Source organism: Lasioglossum baleicum, chromosome 10 (genome assembly GCF_051020765.1).
Source record: "Lasioglossum baleicum chromosome 10, iyLasBale1, whole genome shotgun sequence".
Lineage (NCBI taxonomy): Eukaryota > Metazoa > Arthropoda > Insecta > Hymenoptera > Halictidae > Lasioglossum > Lasioglossum baleicum.
In genome coordinates, this window is record NC_134938.1 from 17,432,871 (window position 1) to 17,456,917 (window position 24,047).

Below are 24,047 nucleotides of genomic sequence, written 5' to 3' on the forward strand. Positions count from 1 at the left end.
AAATATTGAAATATTCAAATTGTGAAATATTGAAATATTGCAATATTGACATGTTGAAATGTTGAAATATTGTAATATTGAAATATTGAAACATTGAAATATTGAATTATTGAAATATTGAAACAATGAAATATTGAATTATTGAAAGAGTGAATGATTGAGATATTGGACTGTTGTGATATGGAAATATTACAATAAAAGTTTAAGATGTTAAACTATTGAGACTATAAATATTGAAATTATTGAGATATTGCAGTACTGAGCTATTACGACATCGAGATATTAGAATATTGAAACAATGAAATGTTGAAATATTGAAATATTGAAAGACTGAATTATTGAGATATTGGAATATTGTGATATTGAAACATTACAGATTTTGAGATATTAAACTATTGAGACTATAAATATTGAAATATTGAGATATTGAAGTACTGAGCTATTACGACATCGAGATATTAGAATATTGAAATATTGAGATATTAAAATATTAAGATATTAAAATATTAAGATATTAAAATATTAATAGATCAGAATATTAAAGAGTTATCAACGAAAACCGTGCACCAATTACAGTGCAGCTATGATGGTTCGCGCTGAGCCAGGCGTTGGGATTAGTTGAGTCTGAATCTGTCCGCTGAAGCCGCGATCTGATTGGTCAAAATAAAATAAAATGGATTATAATCGAATGAGGATAAAATAAATTGGAACAAAAATAAAACGCAATAAAATAGAATTACATAAAATGGAATGGGAATAAAATAAAATGGAATGGGAAAAAATACAATGGAAAAGGAACAAAATAAAATGGAATGAAATGGAGTGGAAACAAAAAAGGGGAATGTTAATTAAATAAAATGGAAAAAGAATAAAACAACATGGAATAAAATGGAATGGGAACAAAATAAAATGGAAAGAGAATAAAAACCCCATTGTTGCATTATCGAGGAATGAGAACGCGAATCCCGCACCCTTGCAATCCTGGAAACGCATCTACCGCCTTAAAACAGTGAAATATTTATCTATTATAGTGTTGAAGTACGGATGATGTTGTGAGATTATACGAGGTTAATATAGACGCGTGGATCGGAAAGGTAAAGAAAGATCAACAGTTTAACACACACGAGATTTAATATGTACGAAACACTGTAGAGCAGGCATGCACAGGTGGACGATTTGGGAGCAGGAGCAATCGACCCTGCTCCTGAGCAGGGTCGGAGCAGTGACCTTGCTCGGACGTATGGAAGGGGAACCCACCAATTGTAAACGGAGCACGAGAGAAGACGAGGAGAAGAGCGTATGAGAGTGGGGGCGGCGTCTACGTTGTTGTAGTCTGACCACTCCGGCGCGCTCTCCACTTCCCCACGCCCCTCCCACTCGTCTTCTCTCGTGCTCTGTTTACAAGTCACGCTTAGTGGGTTCCCCTTCCATACGTCCGATCTGCTCTGAGAGCATACGGGGAGCAACTTGGGAGCACGGGAGCTGCTCTGAGAGCAAAGAGCTGTGCATGCCTGCTGTAGAGCAAAGAGAGATACGTGTCCACGCCAGGGATGCCAGATGCGCGGCGCGCCAGGCCACTTACGTTTCCGTCCCTCGCCAAGATGCTCCGTTAAGCCTGCCTTCGCTTCCCCCACTCTTACCACAACCGCTGCCGCGTACCGAGTCGGTAGCATGCTCCACGCGGTACGCGACAGCGGTAGTGGTAAGAGTGGGGGAAGCGAAGGCAGGCTTAACGGAGCATCTAGGCGAGGGACGGAAACGTAAGGGGCCTGGCGCGCCGCGCATCTGGCATCCCTGGTCCACGCTACGAGAGTCGATGATGAAGAGGGCGAATCACATACCACACTCACAAACCATGATACAAAGAAAGGAAACACGCATACCCCACACGTAAGCGATCTGCCCGTGGGCCTGTATGAGGGCGCAACGATCACACCTTAGGACCGATTTCCAACAGATGTGTATGTGTGTATTGTGTATGTATGCGTGTTGACAGAAAATGGATAAAATGATTTGTAATGAACGATTAACAGACTTGGATAAAAGTTATTATTATTATTTTGTATACATATATAAGTTTTATGATGATATACATATAATATGTTATATACACATATATTATATTTATATATATATATATATATATATACATATATAAAATAATTTATACACATATATTTAACATATGTATATACGAGTATAAGTTTCATGATTTGAGTATAGTAATTGCTATATGTAGACACACAATTTCAGGAACAGTTGGAATGGATTATAAAGTTTGCATATTTTATTGAAATATATATCATTTAATTGAACTTTCATAAGAAAACAATTGTTAAACGTATTTACAATATCATTCTGTGTGTACAAAAATTTATTATCGCGTTCCTTAATTACTAAAAATATTATTATCACCAATCATAAACGCATTTAACAATAATAATAATAATTGCTATTTTAGGGTTCACACGGTGGTGGCGTCTTGCGAGGAACGGTTTTTATCAACAATCGATCGTGTTTGATAATGTCGCTCTTGACTGTCGACCGTGCTCTGCTTCCACCGCATCGAGGATGATTTACAACGTCCTGAAAATAATTTTTTTTTAATTAATTAACACAGAGGATAGTGTTTAAAGAATCTTGTAACCAATGTTATTTATGAACCCATACGTAAATTACTGCCATATTATGCAAACAGGTGTAAGTAGGTATGTAATTATAAAAACGAAATTTCGAACATTCAAGTTACAAATTAAATTAAATTAAAATAAATTAAGTTTAAATAAATTTAAAATTCGGTCTCAATTTTGATCATTTAATTAGAAGCAATTTTGTATCATTATTAACTTCCCGATTTTATAGGGAAGTTATTGTAATGACCCCGAAAATCGAAAATCGATGTTTTAGCAGATCTTCACGTTTCATGGTCATTGGAGTCATTTTGGACTATTTTTATCAAAATGTTCGTATGTGTGTGTGTGTGTGTGTGTGTGCGTATGTCTGTTCTGTGGTATCAAATTTTTCGTTAACGTTTTCTGAAAAAGTAACAACGCGATCAGAATGATGAATGATGCAATCGATGTGCCCCGTCGTAACTTAGAGGGTATTAGATTTTGGTCCATTTTGGTGCAGTAGTTTTTTAGTTTTTTTATTTTTTCTTCGAAAGAAGTTCATTCAACAATGCAATTTATACGAGAGAACGGAAAGTTTCCACCGAAGAAGTAAACGTAATTACACAAAAAATTTTTTTTTCATTTTTTCAAAATTAAAAAAAAATTTTTAATTAAAAAAAATTTTTTTTTGTACCTTATGCTAATGTTTCCGCTTACAATAATCGAAAATTATCCCAGTGCAAGAGTGAGTTAATCATCTCTACTCCCAAGAATACATTTTCAAAGAATATCGATGAAAGTACAAAAAAAAATTTATATTACAATCTTTAAAAAAACAATCAGTTCAAAACGAATTATTAACTGAGATTAAATTGAAAATTAATATAAACAATATGATAATTATTAATAACATTAATGTTGAAAACGGATTGGTTAATGGAGCACACACACACATGCGGAATATTAAAATTTATTACTTTTCAAGAAAATACTAAAATTCCGTCTATATCAGGCATGCACAGGTGGACGATTTGGGAGCAGGAGCAATCGACCCTGCTCCTGAGCAGGGTCGGAGCAGTGACCTTGCTCGGACGTATGGAAGGGGAACCCACCAATTGTAAACGGAGCACGAGAGAAGACGAGAAGAAGAGCGTATGAGAGTGGGGGCGGCGTCTACGTTGTTGTAGTCTGACCACTCCAGCGCGCTCTCCACTTCCCCACGCCCCTCCCACTCGTCTTCTCTCGTGCTCTGTTTACAAATCACGCTTAGTGGGTTTCCCTTCCATACGTCCGATCTGCTCTGAGAGCATACGGGGAGCAACTTGGGAGCACGGGGGCTGCTCTGAGAGCAAAGAGCTGTGCATGCCTGGTCTATATTGTGGTTGGATTTTCAATTGGCCAGAGTAGGAGTGAAAGTAAGAACTCGTTATCGTGATTATATGAAAAATGCAAATATTGATCAAAATTTAACACCAATAATAAAAATATCGAATCAAGTAAATATGTCGAGTGAGGAAAAATATCAAATCACACGTAGTCAATTTCCAGTGGTTCCTGCTGAAGCGATTACGATTCATAAAAGTCAGGGACAAACATACGAGAGAGTATGTTTGAATTTTAAAACATCAGAAAAATGAGCTTTACAAATGTTGTATGTAGAACTGAGCAGAGTTTCAAAATTGAGCAGTTTATATATTTTGGGACAATTTAAATTAACAGTATCGAAGGAAACCAAGATCAATACTGCAAACCCGGCTAATGAGGAGTTGTATCGTTAGCGAAAAACTAATTAAGACAATTTATTTTGCAACATTAGTATGCTATAACAAGGAAGCAAGCGAGCAACGAGCCTACGATGTTGGTTTGATGCGACGCCATATAGCAAACATTTTGATAAGTAGAAAACTATTGAATTTCCCTCAAAACGTACAATCTTATTAAAGCGTACTAAAAATAATGATAATAATATACTGCAACTAACGAATCGGGAAGTTCTTTGTGTGGCTCTTGGAGAGTCACACACCAAATAAAAAACATTAATAGCTGCAGGCCCTACTAGCCATGCGTACCACTAACACTCTCGCAAGAGCAGTCCTACCCGCGATCGAGCGAAGCGAGCGAGCAAAAACAACCCTACTCGCGAGCGAGTGCAGCGAGCGAGCAACAATAACCCTCTAGTTTATAATTGATATCTACTAAATTGAATTCACGTTAAATAAATTATGTGTGTGTGTGTTTACGTAAATATTAAAATTATTTTATTATTGCTATTGAAACATAATTTCTGTAACAGTTAATATTGCAATATTGGAATACTGGAATATTGAAATAGTGAAATATTGAAATAGTGCAATATTGAACTAGTGAAATATTCAAGTAGTGAAATATTGGAGTACTGAAATATTGAATTAGCGAAATATTGAAATACTGAGATATTGAAATAGCAAAGTATTGAAATACTAAAATATTGAAATAGCGAAATATTGAAATAGCAAAATATTGCAATATTAACTAGTGAAATATTCAAGTAGTGAAATATCGGAATTCTGAAACATTGAAATAGCGAAATAGTGAAACAGTGAAATAGTGAAATATTCAAATAGTGAGATATTGAAATATTCAGATATGGAGATATTATTAAAATATGGAGATATTGAAATATTGAAATATGTAAAATTAGGTTACATAGAATTGAATTTGGACATATAATTACAGAGAGAAGCAACTTTTTTATAATTATTTTATTATGTATATGTGACGTATAATAACAAAATCTGCAATTTCAAATGCTACTTTTTGATTGAATGTTTTATAATAATGATAATATTATAATTGTATTTGTTAATAATAGATGTAGAATTTATTTAAAAAGAAGCTTTTTCGCAGTGGCGGTAGCTGGATGAATTGAATGCAGAGAAATAAATATAAAATGCATAACTAATTGCTTTTTAATATTTACACGATTTGTATTACTCACTCGAGTTGCAACGAATAATCTCAGATCGTGGACAGTCCACAAATTGTTGCGTGTGCTGGTTGCCAATATTTCTTTGATTGATTAGGCAACAGAATTTACAGAGTACACGTTGAAAATACATTCGAAACCTGCAAAAATAAATTCATGCTTTAATTACAATACATTACATTATTTTCAGTAATATTTGTAACATTCGTATAAGTCTACTGTATTTTTTACTTGACTTACTACTTCGAAAATAATTGTAAATTATTATATTGCACACACACACACACACACACACACACACACACACACACACACACACACACACACACACACACACACACACACACACACACACACACACACACACACACACACACACACACACGCACGCACGCACGCACGCACGCACGCACGCACGCACGCACGCACGCACGCACGCACACACACACACACACTGTACATTAAGAAAATATTTTTGATGAAATTGAAAATGTTAATACGTATTTTTATACTTTTCCATACAATTTACTGAAATGTTAATACGTATTTATATATTATTCCATACAATTTGAAATAGTAAACATTTTCGTCGAATTAAAATTTGATTTTTTCGAATACACCTTTAAAAGTTGTATTACTTATTTAGAAAACTGTTTAACAATTTAAAGGCAATTTAACTTTAATAGTAATCGTATTAATTTTATATTGAAATGAAACGTAATAAATAATGAAGAATCGTAAGACAATGCAAATAATTGTAATTTATTTATTATATATATATACATATATATTAATTTTATTATTGTACACTGGAATGCATAAATATTATTTTCGGTGAAACTGAAGCTCGATCGTAATCGATAGTAATAGTATTAATTTTATATCGAAATAAAACGTAATAAATAATAAAGTAACGTAAGATAATGCAAATAATTGTAATTTTTTAAATTATTATTATTTATTATTATTATTATTATATATTTTATTATTGTACACTGAAATGCATAAATATTATCTTCGATGAAACTGAAGCTCGATGGAAGCCATAATCGTTTTTAAATATGTATATGGTAAGTAGAGTAATTTTGTGTTCAATAACAATAATGTAATGAAATAATTAATGCATGGATGATGTGTGTGTAATTAAACAATGATCATGTAATAATTGATGCATCAATTAGAAAACTGGCATAATTTATGTGCGTCTTGAGGTATTATATTGTATACGTAAGTTATTTGTACCCATCAATTTTCTATCAATTATGATTACATATTTAACATGAAGAAAATATTGTTAAGAGTTTGATACCAAGAGCGTTAAGTTTTTACATACCAGACTGAAATACATCAGCTTAAAATCCAACTTCACAAAAACTAGTGCGCACTTACCCCATTTCACCTTACGTATTTTGATAATTTCCGCACAATTTAAAACAGTAAACATTTTGGTCGAATGAAAATTTGATTCTCTATAATATATAAATTGCAACTGTATTACCAGGAAAAATAAAATATTGAAATATTAAAATCGTGAAATATTGAAACATTGAAACGTTGAAATAGTGCAATATTGAAATATTTAAATAGTGAAATATTGACACATTGAAATATTGAATCGTTGAAATAGTAAAATATTGAAACATTGAAATATTGAATTGTTGAAATAGTGAAATATTGAAAAATTGAAACGGTGCAATAGTAAAATATTGAAACATTGGAATATTGAAATAGTGAAATATTGATACATTGGAACGTTGAGATAGTGATATATTGAAACATTGCAGAGTTGAAATAGTGAAATATTGGAACATTGGAGCGTTGAAATAGTGAAGTATTGAAACATTGGAGCGTTGAAATAGTGAAATATTGAATTTTTGAAATAGTGAATTATTGAATTATTGAAAAATAGGAATATCGAAATATTAAATTATTGAGAATATTGAGAATATTGAAATATAGAAATAGTGAAATATTGAAATTTTGAAATATCGAAATATCGAAATATCGTCTAAATGTCTAAGTGTCTAAATATCTAAATGTCTAAATGTCTAAATGTCTAAATGTCTAAACGTCTAAATGTCTAAATGTCTAAATATCGAAATATCGTCTAAATGTCTAAGTGTCTAAATGTCTAAATGTCTAAATGTCTAAATGTCTAAATGTCTAAACGTCTAAATGTCTAAATGTCTAAATATCGAAATATCGAAATATCGAAATATTAGACTATTTTATATTTTTCCATAAAATTGAAAACAGTAAACATTTGCGTCGAATGTAAATCTAATTCTGTCGAATACGCCATTTAAAACTGCATTAGTTATTTCAAAAGTTGTTTGATCGATTTAAAGTTAATTAAATATAATAGTACATAATCGTATGCATCTGCATACAAAGCAAACACCTCTATAAGAAATAAATTTAATTTTATTTTGAAATGTGAAACATATATGTATAATTAAACACTGATCATGTAGTAATTGATGCATCAATTAGGAAACTGAAACAATTTATCTATTCAGGTATTATACGTTAGTTATACATATACATATTATGTTTCCATAAATTTCCTATAAATTAATTATAAATATTTAACATGAATTTGTTAAATGTTAATACGTATTTTTATATTATCCAATACAATTAAAAACTTACATAATTACATAAATTTAAATACAATTTAAAATGTTTCTCTCCAATACACCTTTTAAAGTTGTATAACTTTATTTTAAAAATGTTTTAACGCAAATATTTAATGTTTCTAAAGCAAATATCTTTATAAGAGGTAAGTTTAACGTAATAAATAATTCAGATTGAATAAGAATAAACAGAAATGATATAGTAAATATTGTAACATAAATAAAAAAACTCACCTAATATTCATCCAGTAGTAGATAATGGGGTTTACCATGGCATGTGACATAGCAAGCCAGTAGAAGCCTAAGTAGATATGCTGGATGTACGAACTTTTCATAAATTGACTGTCGTGGTGCATAAAAACAAAAATTCCTTGGTAAGGCAACCAAAAAATGGCAAATATTGCAATCACTGCGATGAACATCTTGACAACCTGTAAACAATAATGTGTGCATAGCCCTTGTCATTCTGAGTTTCAAGCTGAAAAATAAATAGTTAATTATTATTAGACTGCGAATTTTATGCATTTATGGAGAAAATGAGTGGGTAAAATTTAAAATACATATAGTGAAGAGATTAAAAAAATTTAAGGACGTTGATATATTATTTTCAAGTCTATACAATTTTTAAAGAGTCGAAAATATTTCTATTTGACTCCTGTTTTTTACAATCTAGGAAGAAACTTTTTCATTTTTCATAAAGATCCGCAGTCTAACTATTATACTAGTTATTCATGTAGAAAGACAATTCTTATGAACTACAATTCTGGTTAACAAATGGATAAAGCAAGCTTTTCAAGGTTTATCAAAAGATAAATGAAGGTATTATTTCAATAATATCGACAATCAAATATAATATTGATAATCAAATGTTACAATTAATTATAGACACAATTAATTTTACTATTTGAGCAAAAGTTTCGTGAAACAATTAAGTATTTGAGAAAAGCGAACGTACATGTTGAAAACCCATTTTCTTTTCACATTCTTAATATACGAGTACGGTGTTCTGTGTAATTCTAGTGAAACATATCACAACCATACTTGTTTAATTATTTGAAAATGTGTAGAATTATATTAGCACCGACGTTTTATGCACAACTACTGTGTTTTTGTGGTTTAAATTGTCAGAGGACATTCATATTAAGATATTGAAATATTGTGAATTTTGAAGTATTGAGAATATTGAAATATTAAAATAGTGAAATATTGAAATAACGAAATATTGAAATATTGTGATAGTGAAATATTGAAATGTAAAATGTTCAAATATTAAAATATTTAAATATTGAAAATAGCACAAAATTTGTGCCTTTCTTCTATAAATTATTATGTACCCAGTCAGCCAGGCCTGTTCCGAGCAGATATCGAGCATAGCCGGGGCGGTAGCTAATTGTCTACTTTTTAAATTGTCCGGTTAATGTGTGTTATTTTGTGCATTGACTTTATTAAAAAGCGTATCTTCCACCAACTTGATACTTAGTTTTTCATCTCTGAGGAGTAGCCGTCACTGTAAGTAAATTCTTCAATAACATTTTAAAGTTGTAACAGACCTGTACGGTGCAGGCCTGTTACTAAGAGACACGCGCCGAACACCGCCGACCGACACCGAGAACCGCCGAACACGCCGTATACACGCATCGCGTCACGACGTACAGTCCCGCGCTCCGAGACACATTCGGCGGGAAACGGACGTCGAGGTTCGGCCATCTTGGCGGACACGGAAATACGACGTCACACATCCGCGTTCCCCCACGCCAGTTCCCCCACCACCAACCTAGGCCTATAAAAGGCGATGCAAATGAGGCACGGGGCTCTTTTCCATCCTAGCCAGCAGCTAGGAGCCTTCTCCAGAATAGTGGTACGTATCGCTATTCACTCTTCCTAAAATTCCCACGCTCTCGACGTCGAGCTACCGACAGCATCGGCCTCCTCGACATCGACAGTTCCCACGGCGGGTACAGCATACTCGCCGAACAGAGAAGACAGCATCTTCTCTGCCGTTCGGCCAGCCGCCGAACCCAGTCTCTCAAGGCAGCACCTTGAGAACTCCGTCAGCCACGGAGACGTTCAAATGAAAGGGACTGCATCTCTTTCGTTTGTCGTAGAACCTTCACGAGCCCATCCCGACTCGTGGTAGGGTTTCCCGGACCAATCCCGCCCGTATCCTGAACGGAAAAGACAGCATCTTTTCTGCCGTTCGGCCAGCCGCCGAACCCAGTCTCTCGAGGCAGCACCTCGAGAACTCCGTCAGCCACGGAGACGTGTAAATGAAAGGGACAGCATCCCTTTCGTTTATCGTAGAACCGCCACGAGGTCATCCCGACTCGTGGTAGGGTTTCCTGCACCATCCTCGCCTGTACCCTGAGTCGTTATCCGTACAGATCGCCGGGCACGCGCCGCGACGCCCCGATCTCACGACGCCGGTAAACCCACGCACCAGTTACGCGAACGGACGGCCACGCGCCGCGACTCGCGACCCGCGATAGGTTCATGCACCAATTATATCCGGTCCCGCGAAAGTACCTGTAGTGAGGCCCGAAAATATATAAATACATCGTCGTTATTCCTCGCCCCGCGCACTGAGTCATTTTCAGCTTCCGTCGATTCTCTCGCCAGTGATCGAACCTGGCCCGGCGAGCTATTCAGCACGAGAGGACACGACCACCGTGGCAGACGCATCTCGCCGGAAGCAGAACCGTTACAAAGTTTTTGTAAAAGAGTCGATATCATTTTTAGATTTTATACCTTAATTATGGCTGAAAAACGCAGACAAGGTATTTTGTTAAATTATTTTAACAAGAAACCAAAGATGGACGACTCAAATATTAATAGCAACATCGATGTTGATAATATTATTACTGCCAATTTAGATTCGGTTTCCCCAGCCGCAGATCAGAAAAAACAATCTAATTACCTTGAAGAAACTGCATCGTTTATTAATCATAGTTCTTACGATATCGCATTATTAAAAAAAGAGATATTTAATTCTGATGACAATTTGAATACCATAAGAAAGTTGTGGAATCCGGAACCTAAATTTAATTTTCCCACAACTTGTGTTGGAAATCACAAACGACGTTTTCAATTCGCATGGTTTGAAAAATACACATGGATTTCGTACTCACAAATTGAAAACAGTGTGTTCAAGATTCGAATTGTGAATTTGCCGGTCGGCACGCCAACCGTCGAGCCCCGTTCGCTCTGCTCTTTTTTCAACCCTGTTTAGAGTCGCGTAGCGATCATGCGTAACCGTAGCGCGAGGCTACGGTGTGTTTGTCAGCTCCCATCACCGGCAAATCTCCACTATTCGAATCTTGAACCGTCGTCTTCCCGGATCACGCGATCGATCCGGAACCAATCGCGTGCGACCCCGCCTGCCGTTTCGGCGAATATTTAAAGGCCCTCCCTTGGCGGAGCGAGCCTCTTCCCATCAGTTCTTCGAGTTAAGACAATCGGTCAAGTAACACAGTCTCATTTTTATCTACGTTGTTTGTTCGCGACGATCACCGCACTTTCTGGAACTATCCATTCGCCAATTCTTTCGAGTCGCAGACGATTCGGTTTGTTCGCGTCGCGATCCGGGATTCTTCCCGCGCCAAGATCTCCGACGAACGCGTGAAGATCTCCGTCCGCGGCGGCCCTTGTCAAGGTTCGCACAAGATCTCCGTCGCGCTCCAAGGCAGACCCTCGCACGCGCAAGAATTCCGTAGTTTCGATCCAGTCGGCGACTCCAGTTTGAAATAAAGTGCAGTGTGAACTCCACTCTGAAACTAATATCTCTCCCTCATTCTCACGATCCTTTTCATTACCGTCCTCGCGCGCTCATTACTGAGCGGTTCCAGCGTCAGGCGCCTCCGACCGTCGGTCGACGCCGAACATTTTGTGGTCCTTCGAGCCGGAGCGCGCGAGAGCGGATGCGCGAGTACGCGAGATTGTGGGCGCAAAAGCGCTAGAGCACGAGAGCTCGAGAGTGCGAGAGCGGCGGCGCGAGTGCGCGAAAGCGTAGGCGTAAGCGCGCGAGAGCGGAGGCGCCAAGAGCGGAGGCGCGAGAATCCTGCCGCTTGCAGTTCTAGGCGGGGAATGGTCAAAGGAGTCACGGGAGGATACTTTGACTGACCCACACAGTGATGCAGCGGGATGCGAGAACCCGAGCGAAGTTGCGGACATGATCTGCGTGCGATAGAGTGGTCGAGCGAGTGACTTGAAAGGGGGTCATAGATGACCCAACATAAGATGGTAATGTGGGCAATGAGTTGCCCGCTTAAAACACGATGCAAACGGTCCAGAATTACACTGGAATTCACGTCGACTTCGAGAACGAGGTGAATCGCGGTCGAACTCGATAGATCAGAATCGACCCAATTCAATGCAGAAGATTGAGCGAGAGAACGAACATCATGCATGCGTTCCGGCATGCACGTTGAAAAAAGTTGCAGAAACTCAGAAAGATGAGCGAGAGCTCGAACGACGTGCATGCACTTCGGCATGCACGTTACGAGGAGTTGCGAAAACTCCGAGGAAGGAGCGGAAGCTCGAAAGGCGTGCATGCGCTTCGGCATGCACGGTGAGAGGAGTTGCAAGAACTCCGAGGAAGGAGCGAGAGCTCGAGAGACGTCCATGTGCTTCGACATGCACGTTGCGAGGAGTTGTGAGAACTCCGAGGAAGGAGCGAGAGCTCGAGAAACGTGCATGCGCGTCGGCTTGCACGTTGAGAGGAGTTGTGAGAACTCCGAGACGTGAGCGAGAGCTCGAAACATGTGCATGCGCGTCGACATGCACGTTGCGAGGAGTTGTGAGAATTCCGAGGAATGAGCGAGAGTTTGGACTTCGTACATGCGCTTCGGCATGCACTTTGAAAGGAGTTCGAAGAAATCCGAGAAGTGAACGAGAGCTCGAATGTCGTGCGTGCTCTTTGACATGCACGCGGAGACGAGCGGTACCCACGGAGACAGAATCGCTTTGTCTGAGCTCGAAAACGCGAGGGTGGACGCGAGGTGCGAATTGACCTCGGTTAACGGCACCGGTGAAAAAGTAGAGGAGTCCGGATAACGAGAGGCTGTTCCTACGGTTGGAGCAGCGAGAGTATGCTCGACGAGCGTAGTGTCCTCGGAGGACGGAGCCGCTGAAGAAGCAGAAGACTCCGAAGACGGAGGCTTCGTTCTTAAACTCGGAGCCGCGAGAATGGGCGCGAGGTGCGAACTGACCTCTGAGGTCGGAAACTCTGACGCGGGAGAGGATTCCAAAGAAGGAGGCTCCAGAGGAGGGGCGTCCTCATGCAACAACGAGTGGTGACGCTTGTTACACACGCGGCACGAACATGGACTTGGACAGTCTTGACGGGCATGATTATTGCTCAAACAATTGACACAACGCAAGAACTGTTTGACGAGGTTGCGACGGCCGCTGGGGCGTCGCGCCTTGAATTTCGGACACGAGCTGAAAATATGAGAAGCCCGACAAATGGGGCATGGAAGACGCGACGTCGTGGAGGGTTGCGATGCGGTCGCGGCGTGAACGCGCGAGGAACCGGCTGCAAATCGAGACGAGACGCGTTCAGGAAGCGCGGAGAGTGAGGAATCCAAATTCTCCTCAGACTCTTCAGGATCACGAACGCTACAGTCGATGGAAGACTGAGTGCCGAACGACGGAATCACACGCGGAATGAACTGATTCCCGAAGACCGACGGACACGCGTATCCGTCGCCCGGAAACTCGGTCGGACTTACGGCGTCGCTGGTCAGCTCGTCGAGATGAGCCGTCAGGAGCGATAGCGCCTGTAGATAGACCTCTTCGGTTGCGGCGAAGTGGTCCTCCAGGAAGTACGGGAGTGTCGCACGTGCCTCTCGTGGGATGGTCGTGTACAGTTGCGTGTGCCCGTGATCGAACTTCCTCCACTGGTGCTGAAGGTTGGCGATTCTCGATTGGAGGATGGACCTGGTCCATCTGCCCTTCCCCAGTTTCTTGAGGCTGCTGAGAGCATGTTCTATGGCTTGCTGAATTTGAACGTGGGCTTCGAAGTTGTCTGCCATGATGTGAAATTCTCGCCCACTCCCTCACTTGCCTGTTCGTCACGATCCGGCTCGAAGGACCAAAATGTTCGGCGTCGACCGACGGTCGGAGGCGCCTGACGCTGGAACCGCTCAGTAATGAGCGCGCGAGGACGGTAATGAAAAGGATCGTGAGAATGAGGGAGAGATATTAGTTTCAGAGTGGAGTTCACACTGCACTTTATTTCAAACTGGAGTCGCCGACTGGATCGAAACTACGGAATTCTTGCGCGTGCGAGGGTCTGCCTTGGAGCGCGACGGAGATCTTGTGCGAACCTTGACAAGGGCCGCCGCGGACGGAGATCTTCACGCGTTCGTCGGAGATCTTGGCGCGGGAAGAATCCCGGATCGCGACGCGAACAAACCGAATCGTCTGCGACTCGAAAGAATTGGCGAATGGATAGTTCCAGAAAGTGCGGTGATCGTCGCGAACAAACAACGTAGATAAAAATGAGACTGTGTTACTTGACCGATTGTCTTAACTCGAAGAACTGATGGGAAGAGGCTCGCTCCACCAAGGGAGGGCCTTTAAATATTCGCCGAAACGGCAGGCGGGGTCGCACGCGATTGGTTCCGGATCGATCGCGTGATCCGGGAAGACGACGGTTCAAGATTCGAATAGTGGAGATTTGCCGGTGATGGGAGCTGACAAACACACCGTAGCCTCGCGCTACGGTTACGCATGATCGCTACGCGACTCTAAACAGGGTTGAAAAAAGAGCAGAGCGAACGGGGCTCGACGGTTGGCGTGCCGACCGGCAAATTCACAATTCGAATCTTGAACACAGTGCGTACTGCAAATATTGTGTTTTTTTTTTGCACCTGCTAATGTCGGAAAATCGAAATCAGAATTACCTGGATAATTTGTTACACAAGGATATAACAACTGGAAGAAAGCCGTTGATAAATTTAATAAGCATCAAAACACAAAATATCACATAGAAGCTGTTATGACTTACGAAAAACTACAAAATATTAGAGATGGAAAATGTCTTTCAGTTGATCGACAAATTGATGCAAGCAGGATATCACAAGCTGTAGTTAACCGGAAACGATTGGAACCGATTATAAAAACAATAATTTTATGTGGGCGGCAAAATATACCTTTGAGAGGACATCGCGATTATGGAGAAATTTCATTTGAACAGGAACCAATCGCTAATGAAGGCAATTTTCGAACTTTGCTAAGAATGAGAGTCGATGCGGGCGATGAGAACCTCACTGAACATTTTAAACATGCTGCTAGAAACGCTACCTACATTAGCTGGAACATGCAAAATCAAATCATAAATGCTAGTAATGAAGTCATTTTGAACCATTTGGTAAAAAAAATTAATTCGGCGAAATGTTTTTCACTTCTTGCCGATGAAACTTGTGACATTTCTACCACTGAGCAACTTTCCTTGTGTGTCAGGTACATAGACGAAGAAAATGATAGCAAGCTTTGTGAACAATTCCTACAATTTGTTCCTGTAACAAGTACTACAGGAAAGAACTTATCTCAGACAATATTAGAAAGCTTAAATAACTATGGTATCGATTTATCTTATTTACGTGGGCAAGGTTACGACGGTGCCGCATCAATGAGCGAAAAGTTTAATGGTGTTCAAGCTCATATATCAGCTATATGTATATCCACAAGCTTTATATGTTCATTGTGCATCACATAGTTTGAATTTGGCAATTGGAAATGCTGTATCTGTGATTGATATAAGCAATTGCATTGGTATAATTGAAAAAGTACACAATTTCTTCAATACTCCTAAGAGACAAAAAATTCTTATCGACAATATTGATAAACATGTACCGGATACTAAGAGACAGAAACTACGCCAAGTTTGTCCCATTAGGTGGGTGGAACGTCATGAAGCCATCATGACCATGGTGGAATTATATGATGCAGTGATTCATAGTCTTGAAACAATCAGTTCTTGGGAAGACAGAGACTCGTCCTCTGATGCAAAACTGTTGATTAATTCGTTGTGTGAATTTGGATTTATAATATCTTTATTTAGCTTGCAAAATATATTTGCGTACACTTTACCACTTTCTAAAATCCTGCAAAAGTCTGATAATGATCTCTTAATTGCCCTAAACTTTGTTGATGATGTTGTGGGTCAATTAAGAATCGTTCGTGAAAAACCAGATTCTCCTTTTAAAGATATTTTTGATGAAGCCTGTATAAAAGCTAATAATTTTAATATTGACATTAAAAAACCAAGAACTGCATCAAAACAAACATTAAGGTCTAATGTCCCAGCTGATTCTGTAGAGGAGTATTTTAGGAGAAATATTTTCATTCCATTCATTGACCAAATATTGAATCAACTTCATGAACGTTTCACTCGACACCGCAATACGTTAAAACATTTTTTTATTATTTTACCAAATGGAAAAGACGCTCCAACAGCAAGTCTAATGGATGATTTTCGTCAGTTGTGTGAATTTTATGCCCGTGATTTGATTTCAACAAATCCAGCAATTCTAAACGCGGAATTCAAATTGTGGCGTGCAAAATTTGTAAAAGCGGTTGGAACAGATCCATGCAAAAATGCCATTGATGCGATTACGAAATGTGATAAAATGATATATATATATATATATCCTAATATTTATAATTTATTAAAAATATTAGCAACGCTTCCGGTGACGACGTGCGTCAGTGAAAGATCATTTTCCACATTAAGAATTTTGAAAACATATTTGTTATACATACACAGAGGCATTAATATAACTGTAACCGAAGTAATTGAAGAGCTGTGTAAAAAGAAAAGAAAACTAGATTTTATTCTGTAAATAAATTTCTATAATCATCTTAATGGATTTTATTTAATGTGCATTAAAAATCTTCTTGTGGGCTGATACAAAATGTTTCAATGTCAGTATTGATGAAGTTCATATGTTACGGCAAACGCGATCAATCCGGTGACCATGCATAATAACCGGTTATTATACATAATCACCAATTTACCACATTTACCGTAACATACACAGTGAACCGGACCAACACTCCGCCCCAAAAAAGACGGCAACCCCCCAAATATTGCACTACACGATTCTAACCCCTCCCGGAAGCCAGAGCAACTAGTCCACTACAGGATGTGAAAAGAAACCCCTTCAAAAATTGTAATTGATGAAATTCTCTATGTGGGCCCACATTGAAAACCCAAAAAACTTGTAGATCTGTGTCAATTACATGCACTGTGAAAGTCTCATCGAAATCGGTTGATGTGAGAATGCAATTTTTACCATCTTTGAACGTTTGTAGCTCATTGCAACGCCGACCGATTCTGTCGAAACCTTCAGAATATTTGTAATTGACACAGATCCACAAAACGTGTTTTTCAAATTTTCAATACAGTCCCACACAAAAAAGTTGTGAAATGCAACTTTTAGTATTAGTTGTACAATTCCGATCAATTGCAATCCCCAACAAAACTTTAAAAGTAAAATCGCGGAACAGCCCTGGGTACCGTTAGGGGATATTTTGTCTAAAAAAAAAGGTCATTCATTGTCTTACATAATATTATCAATAGTTATAACGCGCTAACTGTACATTGGCAATTCTTGCACCGGGCCACAAAATTTTGTCCGTTCAACTCGGCCCCCCCCCTCCCCCAAGAATAAATCCTGGGTGCGCCACTGGTCGGACAGATGCAAGCATTGCCTCTGCTGACGTAGCAACCCGGACAAAACCGAGCATTTGGCTGACTGGGTATTTGGTATGTAATCCATAGAGCTGTGCGGGACGGGACGGGAATTTCCGAAAATGTTCGGGTACCCCGAACCCCGTGGATGTGTTCGGGATCTCTTAAAATGCTGGGATTCGAAAACGTGTCTTGTTTTCTTGAATATGACACCATAGTGTTTGATTTATCTAAATAAAACATCAAGTTTTATTTTACTTGATAATTTATAACTAGACAGCGGGTGTTTATGCAAATGCTCATTTTTATAGAAAGTAAGTAAAGTTATGGGACTTGGACAGAAATTTACGTTCTTAAAACTTAACCAAACTCTATATGCATCCACTACTGCAGGACCAAACGAAATTAATGCGAGACATTGGAAAAAATACACATATGCACCAATTACGTCCTGTGATCTTGAAAGGACAATTCCAGTGTACAAATTAATCTTCAGCGAGAAAAGACATTAACTTACCGTTGACAATATGGAAAAAATCATATATACATATTGTAATGCAAATTACAGCAAACAATAAATGAAAATACAGTATACATTGTACAATTAGAAACTAAGATATAGTATATACATAGTTTTATTTTATATTCTCGTGTAAAAAACATAATTTCTCTACATTTGTTGCCAATAGCTTGGTTCTTTTGATGGTAACAATATTTCCAGTTGTTGAAAACAGCCTTTCGCTAGTTGTTTGTGTACTTGGTATAGCGATGTAACGTTTTGCAGCAACTGATAATATAGGATGTCTTTCTGAATTTCCCTTCCACCGTTTTATAATATTCTCAGAGATCCCACACACCGCCCCGTCCCGCACACCTCTAGTAATCCAGTATATTTGTACCCGGGGCGGATGCAGATCGAAGTTTCGATCCTGTAGGATCAATAGTTCAGGAGTTATGGTTGCTTAAAGATGAGTATTTTACAGTGTTTTTGACAGGTAATAGCGCCGTCATATTGGTTTATATGATGATCGTGCGCCGCTTACCGAGCAGAACCGCTAGATACTGATATAGAGCGGGTATTGCGATTGTTGTTTGAATTTTGGAAGGCATGGCCACGATGTTGCGTTTTAACTGGGTTAGGTCTGAGTTAGGTTTGCCCACGGCCATCCCGCCTCATAAGGGTACCTGCCGCTGCTCTATCTCCCCTGTTTGGGGGATAGAGTAAGGAAAGGGGGTGGTCAGCGAACAATGGTACCACTGTGGAAACTGCGCACGGACCCTCCTCAAAACGGAATCAAAAACGCAAACGGTATTAAGAAACCTTTAAGGGAAAGGCCGGGTGGACGGAGCTAATAGCTGAACACCGACCAGAACCGAGGATGATGGTCACATCCGAACAGTGATGCCATATGCGGGGAGTCACGGTGAAATGATGTACCCTTTTTTGATGACGGGGAATGAGTGGGACGAATGGGAGACACGTTGCACTTGCGCGATGGGGACCGTGGAGTGTGCGCCTGTGCACGGTGCTGGAATGGAATAGTGGAAGGGGTATGTAGAAGAGTACGGGAGCTCCGTTTGGAGCTCATTATGGCATCACTGCATCCGAACAATCAGCCATATTTTCTAGGATGTGTCAAGCCTACCCAAGAAGGAAGATCCCGATGAACCTGATATCAAAAATCTCTCAGGAGACAGATTTCAGTGAAGTTGGTGAACCCTTTCTTCTCAACCCGATCGCGGAGTAGGTCGGCAGGTGAAGACCGAATGGAATTGATATCTCGGCACAGCCGAGCAGCATTTTACTTCGTCTGGTAGTGCGTTATACATTAATATTCCTTCATAGAATACACTTTTTTGGGCACTACTCGTTTTACGAAATTCAACCGCAATATTCCCCGCTTGTCGTGTTTGTATTGCACTTTCATCGCCTACTATTCTAAGTCTATTACTAAATTGTACAGGCATCATATTATTTAAGATCTTAAAAATAAATATGCACATATTGTAGTACAGCCTTTGTCTTATACTCATGAATTGCAGCGTTTGGAGCATACAATTAATCCTTGTACGTCTGTCACATTGCAATATGACTCTCATTGCTCTGTTTTGCGCTTTTTGGAGCCTACTTAACTGTGTCTCTCCCATATCGATTAGTAGTGTCGCACAGTACTCAAAGTGAGGAGCTATAATTGTCTTATATATCGTACATCTAGTGTAAGCCGAGATATCATTTCCTATTCTATTTAAAAAACTTATTTTTTTCCCTATTTTCTTTAACATATAATCACAATGACCGTTGAATCTGAGTCTATCATCAATAATTACCCCTAGGTACTTTATTATTTCTACTCGCTCAATTTCCTTTCCATCCATGCATCTCATAATAGTATTGCCTCTCAATTCTTTTCTTATACTTCTAACTAACATATATTTCGTTTTCCCCGCGTTCAACTTCAGTTTATTTGTATTCATCCATGACTCCACTATGCTAAATGCAATATTCAATTTACTCTCAACCTCCGCACTACTCTCTCCTGTTACATATATTAGGGTATCGTCTGCAAACATTTTTATATTACATACTTCGGAGCAAAATTTAACAAGGTCATTCATATATATTATAAACAACAATGGGCCCAATACCGAACCCTGTGGCACTCCATATTCCGTTGTCAGTATCTTAGACCATCCATTATTCAATCGAACTTGTTGCATTCTATCTTTTAAGTAGGACCTAAACCATTCTAGAGCCGTTCCTGTAATACCATACTGATATAATTTCTCTAATAATCTATCTCTATCGATTGTTTCAAATGCCCGTTTAAGGTCTACAAAAATAACTCCTACTATTTGCCGCTCACTAATAGACAATTTCCATTCATCTATAACTGTTTGAATTGCTGTTTCACACGAATAATTTTTTCTGAAGCCCGATTGATGTTCCGTTAAGATATTATTACTTTCCAAGTAATCATCAATTTGTTTTTTCACTATTATTTCTAATACCTTTTCATATATTGGTAGTATATTAATAGGCCTATAGTCACTTGCTCTCTTTGGTTTATCTACTTTTGGTATTGGAATTATCGTGGATGTTTTCCACTCTTTCAAAAAACAACCCTCACTCAGAGACTTATTTATTATATCACAATATTCTTTACCTATCGCACTAAACGCTGTTCGTAATATATCGCTGGTTATTCCTTCCTCTGTGCCTTTCTTTTTTGGTAATTCCCTAATGATTGCGCCTAACTGTTCCGTCGTAATTGGCTCAAGTTTTTCCAGCTCTCCCTCCTTTTCAATATAATAAATAGTTCTCTTATTTGGGCTTGTTGTATAATTTCGATCTATAGATTTTATTACGTCTTGAATACTCTGTATATAATATAAATTAAATTTATCAGCTAAACCGCACTCCATATTATTGTCTAATATCTCAAAATCTATGTTTTCTACATCTTTCGCGCCTATTGGTTCTCCTTTAATAATTTCTTTTAATGTTTTCCACATTGTTGTGGGATTGCCTCTGTTATGATCAATCATGCTTTCATAGTATTCTTTTTTCTTTGTTCTAATTAAATTTACTACTGCGTTTCTTTCAATTTTAAATTGTTGCCAGTTTTGTTCCGTGTTATCGTACCGTGCTTTTTTATATGCCTCATCTCTTTTAGTCGCTAACTCTTCTATTTCCTTGGAATACCATTTTTTCCCTTCCCATATTTTCGGTATTCTAAAAATTTTCTTAGGTGCCGAGATATCTAGCGCATCAACAATACTATTGATTAGTTTCCTTGCTCTTATATTAATATCTAATTCTTGCCCTGTTTCAAGGTTACTCTCCACTAGCTTAACAAATTCAACCGCATTATAACTATTGTAATCCCTTCCACTGAATTCTTTATACTTATCTACAATCTTGTTTGTATTTACGACGACTTTTATCCACGCATGGTCCGTTATCTTGGGTTCGTAAATTACTTCTACATTTATTTCTTTATTCGCAAAAACTAGATCTATAATTGTTTTACTAATATTGGTAACTCTCGTTGGTTTGTCTATATACTGCTTCATTCCTAGACTTTGCATAGTCGTTAGTAGTTTATTTGTATAATAAGAGTCTGTCATACAATCTATATTAAAGTCTCCTAATAATATACATTCCTCTTTTATCGTTACTTCTTCTACTCTCTCCTCTAAGAATCCTATAAACTCTCCATGTGACGCACTCGGTGAATGATATATTACCATTAACACTCCTTTAAACAATTTCCCTTTCACTTCTATTGCAGCACACCAAACGACTCTTTCTAATTTTTTCGATACTACTATCTCATACTTGATGTCGTCTCTTACATATAGAGCAACCCCCCCTGTATTCCTTGTTTCTGCATCGCATCTGACCACACTGTACCCCGGTACACTTATTTCACTGTCTTCGATTTCCGCAATCAGTCTCGTCTCCGACAATGCTACGATCGCCGGATTTAATTTCTTCATAATCTGGTGCTGTATCTCGTCCTTGTGTGCCACTAAACTTTGCGCATTTGTATATATTATTTGATCCTCTTCAATCCGTAACTGCTATTTTTTGGTTTCCCATCCACCTCTTCTCTTCTCCTCTTCGATAGCCCTCTTGTATGTTGGACATTCCGGATCCAACGCATCATGATCTTCCTTTATTTCCAAATTATATGTCTTTATTTTAAACATACAATTTATACATTTATTATGTTTCTCTTTACATTCACTTGATTTATGCTTTCCAGCACATTTATGACATGTTTCATCTCTCGTGCAATTTTTTGCAATATGGTAGAAACCCCAGCACTTGAAGCATCTCCTTATACTAAAATGATTGAATACAGGGCATTTACTCCAGCCTATATTCAACTTTTCTTTTTTTAACATCAATTCATGAGTTACTTCATCTACTTCAATTATCATAGATCTACCTCCTTTTCTTCTACTCCTGGTCTGACTATCATCCATATATTTTCTTTCCTGGATTCTCTTTACTATGTTTATGTGAGATTCACCAATACTATTCTGTTTCTTGATTGTATCTATTAATTTATCATCATCCAACTCCATTTCTTCCTCGCTGATATTGACAATTTTTATTTTCGGCTTCTTTTGTAGTGATTCTGTAACATTATAATTGTCACCTAGCTTGGACTGTACTACATCTTTTAATTTATCCATTTCTTCTCCTGTCTCACAGCCTAGAATTACTGTTCCTTCTCTTCCTTTTCGTACCTTTGTTATCCCCATTGGCATATTCTTAATATCAACCTTTTCTTTTATTATTTTCTTAGTGGTCTCGCTTTCTTGCTGAGTCTTCGGTTTGATTATTATGATGTTTTCCTTCTTTTTCTTCGTCGCCTCACTGTAGCTGACACTGCCGTGCACGTTTACGTCTGACACCTGCATTCTTCCTCGAAACATTTTTCGTAATTCTTCCATTTCTTGTTTGATACCTTTTAATTCCTCTTGCACTGTCTCCTTAATTAGCATTTTTATTTCTCTTTTGCATGCCATTTCATTTTTCATCTCTCTCATGGTTCTTACTACCCAATCAATTTTCATATCCATGCTCGCGTTCAAAACCTACCGTTCTGCTTACGTCACTTTCTGACGATCCTATCGAACTTTGTCTTTCTCTTCCGCCTCGCGTCGATGTATCTTTTTCGCTGTCAACTGTAAACTTCTCATATGGGCCAGGACATGTCACATATTCTCGATTTTTATCGTACACCTTATGTTTACTTGCACATCCAGGGTGAAAAAAAAGCTTAAGGCACGACTTACATTGTACGACCAGGCTTCTTATCGCCTTCTTACATGCGGCACATCTATATTCCGAGTATTCCTCGTCCATATCAATAGGTATCGACTGACGTCGATTGTTTTGATTTTGGGCGCCCTCACACACACACACAGGTGTAGTCAAGACACGTCGCTAATAATGGCTGCCTTTCGCGGAATGTTTCCCGCATGGGAAATGTTTCCGCGTTCTTCTGAAAGCCACACACTCCCGTTTGAGAAATTATTTCCTACTTGGTCCTTACGTTTATTCTCAACGCCACGACACCCTTATATAATTTTATTCACTTCTGGTTCACCATAAATGCACAGTA

General features: G+C 38.5%; 1 protein-coding gene across 7 annotated transcripts in view; it reads right to left on the bottom strand.

Moving 5' to 3' along the window:
* Nucleotides 1-2,245: 2,245 nt before the first annotated feature.
* The window catches only part of LOC143213172 (tachykinin-like peptides receptor 86C), a 181,162-nt gene continuing 159,360 nt past the window's right edge, over nucleotides 2,246-24,047 (bottom strand). For all 7 annotated transcript variants that reach the window (XM_076432788.1, XM_076432790.1, XM_076432787.1 and 4 more), the window contains 3 exons: nucleotides 8,448-8,644; nucleotides 5,590-5,717; nucleotides 2,246-2,586 (listed from right to left, as the gene is read on the bottom strand). In XM_076432788.1, coding sequence (XP_076288903.1) covers nucleotides 2,465-2,586; nucleotides 5,590-5,717; nucleotides 8,448-8,644 — 447 coding nt within the window. In that variant the 3' untranslated portion in view covers nucleotides 2,246-2,464. The remainder of the gene's footprint in view (nucleotides 2,587-5,589; nucleotides 5,718-8,447; nucleotides 8,645-24,047) is intronic.